The sequence below is a fragment of the Furipterus horrens genome, unplaced genomic scaffold, assembly GCF_987537825.1.
Source record: "Furipterus horrens unplaced genomic scaffold, mFurHor1.1.pri manual_scaffold_3, whole genome shotgun sequence".
In the NCBI taxonomy this organism is placed as follows: domain Eukaryota; kingdom Metazoa; phylum Chordata; class Mammalia; order Chiroptera; family Furipteridae; genus Furipterus; species Furipterus horrens.
The window spans coordinates 27,422,398-27,437,461 of NW_028327173.1; the positions used below are offsets into that span (position 1 = coordinate 27,422,398).

At 36.2% G+C, this 15,064-nt stretch overlaps 1 protein-coding gene across 8 annotated transcripts in view; it reads right to left on the minus strand.

Annotated features, from left to right (window-relative positions):
* Positions 1-15,064, minus strand: part of SCMH1 (Scm polycomb group protein homolog 1) — a 173,022-nt gene that overhangs the window by 43,062 nt on the left and 114,896 nt on the right. For 7 of the 8 annotated variants that reach the window (XM_090269221.1, XM_090269218.1, XM_090269222.1 and 4 more), the window contains one exon: positions 516-748. The exons of the other annotated variant lie outside the window; for it this stretch is intronic. In XM_090269221.1, the coding sequence (XP_090125347.1) occupies positions 516-748 (233 nt within the window). The remainder of the gene's footprint in view (positions 1-515; positions 749-15,064) is intronic. 8 annotated transcript variants of the gene reach the window in all.

Below are 15,064 nucleotides of genomic sequence, written 5' to 3' on the forward strand. Positions count from 1 at the left end.
CAAGTCTCAATTTACTTAACTCTTAAGTAACATTAACATTATTCATCTCCTAGGGTCTTGTGAAAATTATATTGATATGTAATGTTGTCTGATACAGAGTCTGATGATTAGTAGGTAGTTCATTATTATTATTTTTTTTTTTAAGAAGAAGCAGGAATAGAAAAAATACATTTACAGAATTGTTTCCTCTTTTTGTTTACATGCCTGGGTATTCACTTTGGGTACATTAACAATCAGTAGCAGGGCCTTCCATCTACGGAGGAAATTGGGCCAGAATTCCCTTGAATGAGAGTAACTTTCAAAGTCAAAATTTGTTTCTTATCCACACCACACTATATCTAATGATACAACTCCCAGGTAAGCAGCTAAGTAGGGATAACAACCTAGGAGATCCTCTTAAAACCAGACACAAGGTGAATATGGCCGGACATGCCCTTTTCCAGATGGATGGATATGGATGAGTTAGCCTTTTATAACCCCTTATTCCTTTCTGAGAAACCCACATTTTTACCTACCTTACTGCCAGGTTTAGGACCCCTCTTCTTTGGGAATTTCAAAGGTTCAGCTGACTTAGATGGGGTAGCGATGGGATGGGGAATTAGGGGCTTGGATGTCCGGCCCCGCTTCTTTCCTGGTTTACGCCCTCTCTGCCCTGGTTGATGCTCCAAGTCAGTTTTGGTGCTGCTGTGGGTGCTGGGCTTCTCAGTGTTCCCATCAGATGCAGGATAGGGACTCTTTGGAATGACAACTGCAAGAAAAAGACTTATTCTATCACCCCCTCCTCCCCTCCTCCCACCTGTATTTCCATCCCAGCCAGAGGGGGAAAAAAGACTTGCTACTAGTTTCCTGGCATCTGACCTAAATATTAGAAAATCTCAGAGGAGAACTGAAGTTAGATTGGCTAGAATTGGAAGTTTTAATTATTTCTGGCAGATGCAGTAGAAAAAATATTAAAAATTTCTCCCCAAGGCATCAAGTTAAAGCACATAAACAGACCCACAGGCTCAGAGATGGAATGCCTACAATCCCTTCCTGCTAAGAATGAAGATTGGAGGTTAGAAGAAGAAATGATGCCTTTCTCAGGTTACGCCATGAGTTGGGATAATGTTTTCTGTTTTGAAACTAGGCTCTTCAACCAAGTCAGGAATTTTCTACATCAACCCACTTACAGTTTTAGTGTAAGTATTGCAGTGACAAGTAGTGAAACACATACATCTGATAGCATCTCTCCTTAAGCTTAAAAATCTTTGCTCCAAAGGTAAAGTCCAAATTCTTTATCCTGACATCCAAGGACTTCTGTGACTTTGCCCACCTTGCTCTCCAGTTATGTATGATGTAATTTCCTGCCACCCACCCCCAGTTCTAGACCCACTGTTTTCTGAACACCAAGTCACTTGTATATGTTGAGGTTTTTATTCTTCCTGGTCAGACATACATCAATATGCAATTTTCAACACCCACCTCTTTATTGAGGCCTTGTTTGACTACACATCAACTAAGTCAGTATCTCCTTCCCCAAAGCATTCAGTAGACATCTATGTTAGAGTACTTTCAATTTTACTCCAATCATTTATCTTTTCCTTAAATTGATAATTCTTCAAGAAAGGGGATATCTAATTCATTCCACGCTATTTATTGAGGACTTACTACAGATTATGCAGTTCTAAGAAGCCTTGGGGATAAAATAGTGCACATAACAGACAGTTTCCACTCTTAAGCAGCTTACCTTCTAGAGGGGAAGACAGAAAACAGACAAATATATATACCATATAATGTTAGGTAAGTGCTACAATCAAAACTAAAGCAAGGATAAGAAGATAGAGGGGTGAGGAAAATGCTCTTTGAAAAGGTGACATTTGCACAGAGCTCCCAAATGAAATAAAGGCAAAGACTTATGAAGATCTGAGAAAAAGAGCCTCTCAGGTACAGGGCATATACCAAGTACAAAGATTCTGAGATGGGAACACATTAGTGTGTTTGAGAAATGGAGAGAAGGTTAGCATATAGCTGAAACTGAGTGAGCAAAGGGGACAGTGGAGGGAGAATATGTTAGAAAGGAAGTAGCAATAAGATCATGTAGGACTTTGTAGATTGTGAAAATGAACCTGAACTTATTCTACTATGAAGGGAAGCACCTGGAGGGTTTTAAGCGCAGGAGTAACAGCATGTACTTAAAAGGGGGCAGGGCAAGATTAGAAGTAGAGACTAGTTTTAAAAATTCATTATAGTGGACAAGTAGAAGGAATGTTTCTTATGCTTCCAGGTAGGATGTAACAGATTATGACAATGCACTGTTGCTGATGCAACCACCAGAAAAAGTCAGACAAATTATTGTGAAAAACACTGCAGTGTTGCAGTAATCATGAAGATCAGATGAACTAAAATTCCAGACCTGTCTGGGAAGGGCTCCGGCAATAGCTGACATTGTTTTCTTTCCTAAGGGCATTTGCCAATTTGAGGGCATGAATTTAGCATCAGAGTTGGCCTGTGCAGAGGACTCTACTAGAGGAAAAAGAAATAATAGAGTTTGTGATGGATTGGAACGTGAGGAGTTCCATGTGTGTGGCCAATTCTCCCCATGGGATATTTGCTGACTTCTGAGCCTGTACACTGGAGCTGTGAAGCGAGGCTGAGAGCTCCTCAAATGCAGAATAAAATCTCCGATTATATAGGTCTCACTAAAGGAGGAGATCTATCTCAAACACATAGCTGATTCCTCATCAAGATTTTGAAATTTTAAGAAAAGTGAGATGTCGAAGAACTAAGCCCTGATTTTCTCAAGAGGAGGGCCATTTCTTGCAGTTTTTCAGGGCTAAAGAAATAAAGGCCTATTTGGTTCTCAAGTAAGAGCCTAAGAAGGCCCATATCTAAGAAACAGGGATGTTTTTATTTGGTATAGAACTCTAGGTTGGCTGTTGATATATTTTAGCCCTTTAAAGATAATTATATACCTATGTGTGTGTGTGTGTGTGTGTGTGTATATATATATATATATATATATATATCTCCAATCTAAAGTTATATACTCAGTGAAAATATCCTACAAAAATGAATATTAAATAACATTTCAGACAAATCAAAGCTGAGAGAATTTGGCACCAGCAGACCTAAACTATAAAAAGTAAAAAGGAAGATCTTCAGGCTGAAGGAAAGTAATCCTAGATGGAAGGATGAAAATGCAGGAAGGAATGAAGAGCATAAGGAAGGGTAAATGTGTGTAGATCCAAAATGACTATTTACTATCTAGAACAAGATAAAAAAAAAGCTTGGTGGGCTATATGAAAGCAAAATAATTAATAGAAAAAAATTAATATACCAAGCCAAAAAACTCTAGAACCCAATTATATATTTTTATAAGAGGACCTTGAAATATGAAATATGACAAAGGAATATAAAAACAAGCAGATGGCAAAATATATACCCTGTAAATATTAACTAAAAGAGAGTTCTTGTGGCTATATTATCACCAGACAAGATAATCTTTAAGGCAAAAGGTATGACAACTATAAAAGGGCATTTCATCAAGATAAAATATAGTCACGTGCTGCTTAACAATGGGGATACGTTCTGAGAAATGTGTCGTTAGATGATTTTATCATTGTGTGAACATCATAGACTGTACTTACACAAACCCAAATGGTATAACCTAATATATACCTTGGCCTATTGCTCCTAGGATATAAGCCTGTAAGCAACTGTAACACAAGGATATTTGTATATCTAAACATATCTAAAAAATGAGTAATACATAAGTAGTGCATTGTGTTACGTTGTTATGAAGGTTACAACATCACTAGGGAACAGGAATTTTTAGCTCCATTATAATTGTATGGGACCACCTTTGTATACGTAATCTGTTGTTTACCAAAACATCATTATGTGGCTCATGACTGTAGTCATAAATAAAAAGCTATAATAAACCTAAATTTCTATGTACCTAATAACAAAAAATATGTAAAGCAAAACTCTAAAAAACTAAAAAGAAAAATAGATAATTCCAGAATTGTAAATCAGAGATTTTAACCTATCAGTATAAGATAGGTCAAGAAGTTGAAAAATAAAATCAATAAGGACGGAAAAGATTTGAGTAATGCAAATAACCAACTAATAACATAAATAACTAAATAACCAACCATTCTGACACATATAGGACACTACACCCAAAAAATGTATAATACATTCTCTTTTCAAATGCTTATGGAATATCTGGTGCAAAAAATCAATCCTCAATAAAGTTCAAAGAATTGAAAGAGTATAGTATGTTCCCTAACTACAGTGGCAATGAAATAGAAATCAATAACAGAAAATTAATTAGAAAACCCCCAAATGCTAAGAAATTAAGAAACACATACTTGCAAATTACTCATATATCAAATAAATTAAAACAATAAAAATTCTTGGAACTTAAAATTCATAAAAATGTGACGTATCTAAATGTGTGAGATTCAGCCAAAGCAGTGCTCGGAGGGAATTTTATAGCTCTAAATGTTTATATTAGAAGAGAAGAAAGGTTAAATATCCATGATCTAATCTTCTATTTCAAAAGCTAGGAAAAAATAGCAAACTAAACTCAAAGAAACTAAATGTAAGAAAATAATAAAGATGAATAAATAAGTCAATGAAGAAAGAAAGCAGACATATAATAAAAAAAATTAACAAAGTCAAAGGTTGGTTCTTTGAAAGGATAACCCTTTAACAAGCCTGATTAAGAAACATATAAAGAAAACGCCATCTACTAATATCAAGAATAAAAGAGATCCTTCAGCCATTAAGAAGATAGTAACAGGGTGTTACAGATAAATTTGAAATTTTAGAAAAAAGGGCCAACCTCCTTGAAAAAACACAACTTGTTAAAATGGACATAAAAAACAGAGTATAAACAGTTCTATACATAATTAAAAAATTACAATTGCAATTAAAAACCTTTCTGCACATAAAATTCCAGGCACAGATACTTCACTGGTGAATTCTAGTAAACATTTAAAAAAGGAATCATAACAAATTGTACAAAACCTCTTTAGGTAAATAGTGGAAAAAGTAACACTCTCCAACTCATTTTGTGAGGCCAATGTAAACCTTGTACCAAAACATGAGAAAGATACAGTATTACAGGAAAACAAACTATAGACTAATATCCTCATGATCAAAAGATGCAAAATCCTTAACAAAATATTAGCAAATTGAATACAGACAGATATACAAAGGAAAATATATCATGACTAAGTGAGTTTCATCTCAGGAATACAAAGGTATTTAACAACAGAAAAAAACAGCTGAACTCACTATGTTAACAAAATAAAGCAGAAAACATATATCATCCCAATAAATGCAGAAGAAGTTGCTGACAAAATTCAACACCCATTCATGATAAAAATTATCAGCAAACTAGGAAAATAAGGGAATTTTTTAATAGAAAAGGGTATCTATAAAAAGTCTATAGTCAACAGCATAATTAATGGTGAAATACTGAAGACTTTCTTACTGAATTATGGAAAAAAAAATGCCCACTATTAACACTTCTATTCAACATTGCATTGGAGGCCAACATAATAAAGAAGAAGAAATAAAAACTACAAATGTAGACTGTAAAGAAGTTTTATTTGCACATGACAATTATTTTTTACATAAACTGCTCTCCTCCTATCTACCAAATCTATTAAAATAAAAAATTATTTTTGAAAGGCTGAGATATACAACTCAATATACAAAAATATGTTGTATTTTTATATATATCACCAATTAGAAAATAAATGTAAAAACCTCAAATCAAATATTCAGTGAAAGATGTGTAAGACATCTTCACTAAAAACTATATAACATCCTAAGAGAAATTAAAGAAGCTCTAGATACCATGTGGCCATAAAGGGATATGTCACATTAATGGATTGCAAGACTCAGTCTTATTAATCTCAATGAGAGTCTCAGAGTCAATGCAATTCTGATTAAAATCCCAGCAGTTTTTTAAATGTGTGTGTGCACCCAAGTTGATGAATTAATTCGAAATTTTACTGGGAAATGCAAAGGATCTAGAGTAGCAAAGTCAATCTTGATGAATAACAGCAAAGATAGAGGGAATACTTATATCACCAGGTATCAAGACCCATTATAAAATTACAGTAATTAAGATGTGTGTTTATTGGTGTAAGGATAGACAAACAGATCCATGGAGCAAAGCAGAGTCCAGAACTAGACCCATAAACGCAGGTATCTAATTTACAATTGACCCTGGCTGGTTTAGCTCAGTGGATTGAGCGTCGGCCTGCGAGCTAAGTGTCGCTGGTTCGATCTTCCAGTCAGGGTACATCAGAGAAGGAAAACTCTGACTCCAAAAAACCTCCGCTGCCTTGCGGCATACCTCTTCAGGGGAAAGGCTAAGGGAGTAAACCCCGACAGAAAATCCGGAGCCGGAGTCCCTAAGGCGGTTTGACGTTGTAGTCAACACCGGCAACTCCTGCGGCGCACCTGAACCCAAGCTGTATCGACTCCGTCTTTCCCTTGGACCCTTCAGCTGCGAAGAGAGGGGGGGTCTGCTGCATGGGCAACAGCAGACCCTCCATATTACCCTGCCCAGGCTCTGTAGCTTCAGCGTCATCGCAAGATGTCGATTCAACACGGGAGGAGACAGATACCATGTCACTCCCGAGTCGGACTGCACAGCCATTCTCGGCGGTGCAGATAGACTCTGAAGAAGCTACACCATCGTCTCTTGAGACGGACGGCTGCCAACGATAATTTACAATAAAGGTGTCCCTGTAATTCTGGGTGTGTGTGGGGAAAACAAGATCTCATCAATAAAATTGTGGTGAGTCAAATAGATATCCAGCTGGCAAAAAAATGTGACTTGAAATCTACACTTCACACCAGATACAAAAATTAATGTGAAAGCTAAAACATTAGACTTCTGGAAGAACACAGGGGGGAATATCTTCAAAACTTTGGGGTAAGCAAAGATTGACTAAATAGGACACACAAAGCTTTAATTATAAAAGATGAACATATATGACTTTATTAAAATGCCAATAAAAATGTAAAAAATTGTTGAACATTATTAGTTATTAGGCGAATGCAAATTAAAAATATGAGACACTACCGTCTCCACCAAAATTATAAAATTAAAAGGACTGATAATACCTAGTATTGGTGAGGAATACAAAGCAACTAGAAATCATATATTGCTGGTGGGAACATAAATCACTTTGAAAAACTGCTTAGTTTTATATCCTATCACCCAACAGTTCGATACCTTGGTTTATGCTCAAGAGAAATAAGTGGTATGATCACCAAAAGACATGTACTAGAATGTTCTCAGCACTTCTCAGAAGACTCCTTAGGAAGCAGTGCAGGCATTATCTAATAAATCTGAAGATGGGCATATTCTATGATTCAGCAATTCTAATCTTAGGAATAAACCCCAGAAAAATTCTTGAACATGTACACTAAGATATGTGTAAATGAATGTTCATAGCAGTGTTATTTGTAATAACTAAAACTTGAAATGATGTAAATATCCACTTTCGGTAAAACGGATTTTAAGAATGTTATGTAGTTAGCAGTTTTCAGAGTATGGTCTGGGAACCTCCAGAGGTCCCTGAAATCCTTTTAATGTTTTTCTGTAAGGTGAAAACTGTTTTCATGATACTAAAACATTATTTTCCTTCTTCACTCTCATTCTCTAACAGTGGAGTTTTCCGGAGGCTACATGTGTGACATCATCACTCTAAAAGATAACGAAATATATGCTTGTATATTATTATGTTTAAAAAAGTTCTAAGTTTTAATTTCTAATATGGTGCTATGGCTAACCCACATAAATAAAAGCTCTTTGGCTTTTTAAGGATATAGATGTTTCCTGATAACAAAAGTTTTGAGAACCACTGATCAATTACAGCCCCTTCCTTGCCCTTCCTTTTCCAACACACTTGCCCAGAAAAACCCTAATCCACATCTGAGTCTAAAAAACTGAACACACCAAATGTTTAAAATAATTACTATAAACCCTAGGACAGCATCATATATCTCCAGTAAAAGATCATGAAATCTGAGCTGGGCAGGAAAGTGAGTTCCTGCTATCACATAACAAGGGGCTGAGTTCTTAGTTGGTACCTACTGCATGTTTGTAGATCAAAAATGGAAACAGATATAAAAGAACTGAAAAAGGCTTTACTTGGTGTTCTAATAGTCAGAAAATAATTTTTCTTCTCTTTTTCCTTAAGGCTGAACATATAAGTCCATGATGCCAACTAGCAAACACATTGCTTTCTCTAACCTGAAAGATCCATACGAAAGAAACTAAACAATTATACTGAACAGTTCTGTAAAATCAGGGTATGCAGGTCATGTGTGAGTAGCTAGCACAGAAGTTAAGTTTTGTACTAATTTAAAACCTTCTTAATAATGGATTTCTTTAGCTATCCTAAGGGATTCCAAGATTTGAAAGTTCTTCCCACCAGGAAGCCCTGTCCTGCCATATCCTAACTTAATTATCCTAGTTGACAAAGAAAAAAACCCTAACCTGGGTGGTATCAGGGGACCAGGGATCTAATTCTAGTTCTGTACCTTATGGTGTGACCTTGAGTTTGTCATTTAAATGCAATCTATTTTTATTTTCCCAAATAGAAGTAATTAAATAATTTAATGACTATCCTACTTCAGAGAAAGATGAAGGATCAGATTATTCTCCAATACATTTTGATGCTACAAAGGTTGACAGAATTATGCCCTTAATCAACACTATTTGACAAAGTTCTTATACAAGTATAAGGGCCTGGAAAAGGGAGTGACTAACTGCAAGGAAAGGTAAGAGGGCAAGGGAGACAGGCAGGTAAGATGGTCAGGCAAGATTTCAAAATGACATTTTAAGTAATCTTTGCAGAACAAAATAGATCTTGCATTAGGAAAAGGACAAGCGTAGAGGGTGAGTAAGGGTACTTCAGAAGGGACAGTATGTACGAAGGCACGGAGCTGTAAAAAATCAGGGTTATATGAAGAGCTGCAGGTAGTTGTGTGTGTCTTAAGTCCATAAGAAAGAGAAACAGGTACGGTCAGAGAGAGATGCTGCAGCTAGCTTGAGAAGAGTCCATATTACACTTAAGAGTCTCATACACAAAGACTCTGCCAAGAGATGTAGGGTGGGAACTATTCCCCTACATATGGAAAGGGTAACAGTGAGGTTCATTGTAAAGGCAGAGGCACACCTAAGGCAGGGTAATAGCACATAAAGATGGGTAGAACTGGTCTTTCCTCCTTGACAAACTTCTGATCTGTGCATATATGTGTGTATCTAACCCTTATTTTCTTGGACATAACAATGACCCATAATGTCACTAAAACCAAAAACGGAGAAAGGAAGTAGTTTATACATGGGTGCCCCCTAATGTGGAGTTAATTTTGCTTAAAAGGAACTGGCATTTATTGAGCACTATAAAAGAGGTGCTATATTATTTGCAATGGCAGTATGCGCAATAATTATTGCTGATAAAATTTACTAAGATGTATAAGAAGCAGTATATACTGGCAGTTAGAACAATAGGCTTTGAAGTCTTGCCTACAAATCAGAGTATTATCTCTAACAGATGAGGCAACTGTAACTTGAGTAACTTGGCCAAGGGCATATAAGTAATGAGGCAAGGTTAGAATTTAAATCTAAGATGCCTAACTCCAAAGTCCTTGCTCTTCCCATCATTATATACAGCTCTCCTCTTCGTAACTCAAGACCCATTCATTCACTCCCTTGTTCACTCATCCACCTGACACACATTCTGTATTGAGACTACATTGTGTGGTAAGCTCTACAGTACGAATCACAAGAACAAATAAAAAATCGGATTGTGATAACTGCTATAAAGAAAAGAAAACAGCACTGTGACAGAGAGTAATAGAGGGATGCTCAAGAAAGGCTCTTTGAGAAGGTGAGATTTGGGCTGAGACTAGCATGACAAGACAGAATTGGTCATGCGAGCATCTAGGGCAAAGTGTTTTAGGTTGAGGAGACAGCAGGTGGAAAGGCCCTAAGAAAATAATGAGCTTGATTTAAGAAACAAACAAACAAACAAACAAACAAAAAGGCCAGAGAGAATACAGCAGGGTGAGTAGAGGAAATAATGGCACAAGGTGAAGCCAGAAAAGTAGGTGGGGGTCACACCGTGTAGGCTGTGGATCCTGGTATGGACATGAACTAATTTATCCCTGAGAGAGAACACTCTGGATACTCTCTGGAAAGTGGATTACAGGAAGGAAACAAAACAATCAGGAGCCTAAGAAATTGTAAAAGAAGAAGCCAAACACTACCTATTTGCAGATGACATGATATATAATACCCGGAAAGCTCTAGATGTGTAATATCCAATACAGTAAGCACTAGCCACATGTAGCTAGTGACTAGTTCAAAATGAGGTGTGTTGTCAGTGTAAAATACATACTTGATTTTAAAGATTTAGTTTTTAAAAAGAGTGTAAAATATTTCATTAATATTGTTTTATATCAACTACATATTAAAATGGCAATACTTTAGAGATTATGAATTAAATAAAATATGCTATTAAAATTAATTTTGTTTCTTTTTAAAAAATGTTACTAGAAAATTTTAAATTGGATATGTAGCTCAAATTATATTTCTCTAGAGAATCTGTGATAAAGCTAGCTCAAACAGTAAAAGAATTCAGCAATGTTACAAGATATATAGCTAACATGCAAAACTCAATCGCTCTCATATACACAAATAATAGTCAGTAGAGGATGTAATGGAAAAAAGAAACCCTATTTACAATAGTATCAAGAAAGACAAAATACTTACAAGTAAAGATAATAAGAAATATACAAAATCTATATGAAGAAAATAACTAGTGAAAGACACAAAAGTAGACTTGAATAAATAAAAAGACATCTCTTGTTATTGTATGTCTAAGCATCATCAGTTGTTAGTTCTTCCTAAGTCAACTTATAATTTTAATGCAATCAGTCAAAATACCAAGGAACCTTTTTCTTCCTGGAGCTAGACAAGCTGATATTAAAGTTCATATTAAAAAAGCCCCATGAGAAAAGCTAAGAAAACAATGAAAATGAAGACTAGCCATATCAAATATTAAAACAAACTATACGATTATATAATCTATGTGAGGGTTACTTCTTATGTTAGCATAATTCCGAAAACAAAAACACAAATAAAAGAAAAAAGAAAAAGTGTGATGATACACTGTCACTAAAAAGTATAATACAGGAAACCAACAAGAGGCACCATAAGCGCCTATCCAAATAAACTTTCAGATGTTACAAAACAGAGAGACTACCAGCAGCTGTACCAGTAGTGAAACAAAGGACAGAGAAACTTACTTGTGCTCAAAATATCCTGGGGGTGGGGTGGGAGGTGGGTAGGGGAGGGATGGGCACTACCTAGTGCCCCTAACTGGCTTTTCCAGTCCCTTTTATTTCCATGAAATTTAAATTTCCTAGGAATATCTCAATTGGCATACCTGGTTGTAGAACTACATATGCAGGTGGCCTTACTCAATTACAAATGCCTTTCCCTGTGACAGTTATAGTGTTATATTTTCTATGTCTTAACAGCTTGTAGTCACCAGCCTAGAAAACTGACTTCTCTTGTCCAGATGCGTATACAGTAACTGGTCACTGGTGCTTTGAAGGATTTGTCTCCCATCCTTGATCCTTATTCTATTTCCATTAGGCATTTCAAACTCATCCCAACTCCCAGCTGGGGGTAAAAAAGGGCCTTGAGTTTCTGATAGATTCTACTATGCATTTCCAAAATCACTGACGGAAACCCCTCCCATAAGCATCATACTTCACAATTCTCAAAGAACTTTAACATTCATTAACTCAATATTGTTCACAATTATCTCAGACTTATTTACCTAATGGTTATCTCTAAACTTCCTTTGAGGCACAGAGAAGTGAAGTGTGTTACTGTAGAAAGAGCACGAATTTTGAAGTCAGAAACCCATGTAGCTGGGTTCAGGCCCTTGATAATCACTTAACCTCTTTGAATTATGGGTTATTATGAGGTTTAACATATTTTGTGACCTACGTTATTTTCCATGGGAAGTTGCAATATGACTGGCTCCACAGTATACTGTGATTATTGACTATGTGTATGTAACTGAATTCAGCTCTAAGGTAGGCTTCCATGTTTCTATAGATCACATACTATGCAATTGTTACAGATTTGAATGAAGTTATGGGGAAAGAGGGGAAATCCTCTTATCTGATGAAACCTTTTACCGAGGAAGACACTTGATTTATCATAACCTGGGTATTATGATAAAAGAGATTATAGAAGTACTTTCCAAATCTTCTGAATTAATATTCCTAACCTTCAGTAGCAAAAAACAAAAACAAAAACCAGCCCGAAATCCCCTTACCTAAAATGGCTACTTGTGCTGAGACTAGACAAAGGTAACAGCAAGAAGCGACTGTGACCCCACAGGTGCCGCCGGCCTGTGGTCAACACTGCACCCCTGCACCTGCTGCTGCCCGAGGCAGTCGCTGCTCGGGCTCACCTCCTTTTCAAAAGCTCAAAGTTCAGTCTTTTTTTTTTTTTTTTTAAGTAGCCTCTATAACCTGTGTTCATTTAATGAATAGTATTTCTTACGGCTGCCAATTTTATTTACCTTTAAGTGATTTCTGAAGTTTAATCCTTTCAAAATATATTCTTCAAACAAGATAAAGATTGCCATTTCCTTTTGTTTATTCATGTATCCTGGTAAAGCATCTTAATTAACCTTTAAAAAAATTTTTATTTATTATTTTTCTAGTACAGTTGCCCCACTTTTTCCCCCATTGCTACCCCCCACCTCCCCAACCCCTTCTCCCACAGTCAATCCCCACCCCGTTGTCCATGTTCATGGGTCATTTATAATAGTTCCTTGACTAGACCCTTCCCCTTCTGAGATTTATTCTTAATTAATGAATATTTCTTAGAAGGTTTGGGACAGACTTTACGTAATCTTTCTAAGTATGATTTCTGAAGAAAAGCAAATGCATTAGTATGTTTGCCTTAAGCTTGTAGACTGAACCAACTATTGTCAGATAGTGATAACAGTGGAAAAAAAGAATCTACTGTGACCACTGAGAATATAAAAACAGAAAAAAATGCAACCTCTTATCTTCAACAAGTTAGGTCACAGTATAGTCCCTTTTTAAGGGAAGTGAGAGTGTCACACCATTCTGTACTGGTTAGACCATCCCTGATGTGTGGAGTTCACGCTAGGAACAACACTGTGACTGGAATGGATCAAGAAGAGAGTCCAAGCTGATGAGGGGCTCAGAAACTATCCAATATCAGAAATATCTAAAGAAAAAAGATCTGGAGGAAAACAAGAGTATCACGGCTACCTGAGAAGGTTTCAGGTGAATCAAGAAACAAAAGTTGAGCCAATGTAAAGATACTAGGGGAAAGCAGATTTCAGCTCAAAAGAAAAAAAAAAGAACATGCTTAGCCATTAGGACTCTCACAAGGGGAAGGAAGTGGCTCCTTTGAGAGGTTAAAATCTCCCTGGCTCTGGAAGAATTTAAGTTAGGGCTAGATGAGGATTTTTATGGGGTGGTATTAGGGTGAGTCCTGCATTAGGTGGGAGGTTAAATTTGACGACTTCTGAGGTTTGCTTTAACCCTGAAATAGCATAACTTTTTACCTTCCTGAGTCTTGTATTTGATATTAAGACAACCGACTGAGCCCTGGCTGGGTAGCTTAGTTGGTTAGAGTGTCATCCCGATACACCAAGGTTGTGGGTTTGATCCTAGGTCAGTCAGAGCACATACAAGAATTAACCAATGAATGCATAAATAAGTAGAACAACAAATTGATATCTCTTTCTGTCTCCCCCCGTCACTCTCTCTAAAATCAATTTAAAAAAGGAAATTTTTAAAAAAAAGACAACTGATTGAACCTTAACCAAAGTAACTTCTAGATGGGATATAACATGGTAAAATCTTTACATATTGGAAAGATGTTAACATTATGTTGGTAGACAGAAGTTTTACAAGATTCTAATTTTTGCTTTAAAGTTTAAATTTATCATTTACAACAAATGCTTATAGGCTGTCTTCCTTGAAGTGACCAGCTCACTTAATTTTGGAGAAAGTGTCAGCCAAATATCGAAGTCAGTTGTTATTTTAAGTAAAGATGATGTTCTATGAAAAAAACTAGACACTTTAGCTTGTAGCTCAAACAAATGCTTTTTCCTGAGACAACCATTACACTTGGACATTTTATTTTATTTTTATTTTTTATTTAATTTAATTTTTTAAAATGTATATATTTTTGATTATGCTATTACAGTTGTCCTGATTTCTCTCCCTTTGCCCCGCTCCATCCAGCACCCCTAACTCCCTCCGGCAATCCCACACCATTGTTCATGTCTTTGGCTACTCCATTTCCTATACTGTACTTTACAACACATGGCTATTCTGTAACTACCAATTTGTACTTTGTAATCCCCTCACCTCTTCATCCATTCCCCCACACCCCCCTCCCATCTGGCAACCATCAAAATGTTCTTGGTATCCATGACTCTTTCTCTGTTCTTCCTATTTCCTTAGTTTGTTTTTTAGATTCAATTGTTGGTGGGTATGTATTTATTGCCATTTTATTGTTCATAGTTTTGAGCTTCTTTTTCTTAAATAAGTCCCCTTAACATTTCATATAATAATGATTTGGTGATGATGAACTCCTTTAGTTTTTTCTTGTCTGGGAAGTCCTTTATCTGCCCTTCGACTCTGAATGACAGCTTTGCTGAGTAGAGCAATCTTGGCTGTAGGTCCCTGCTTTTCATTATGTTGAATATTTTTTGCCAATCCCTTCTAGCCTGCTAAGTTTCTTTTGAGAAATCAGCTAACAGTCTTATAGGAACTTCCCTGTAGGTAACTAACTGCTTTTCTCTTGCTGCATTTAAGATTCTCTCTTTATCTTTAACCTTTGGCATTTTAATGATGATGTGTCTTGGAGTGGTCCTTTTTGGATCTAGCTTGTTTGGCACTCTTTGTGCTTTCTGGACTTGCATGTCTATTTCCTTCACAAAATTAGGGAAGTTTTCTTTCATTATTTTTTCAA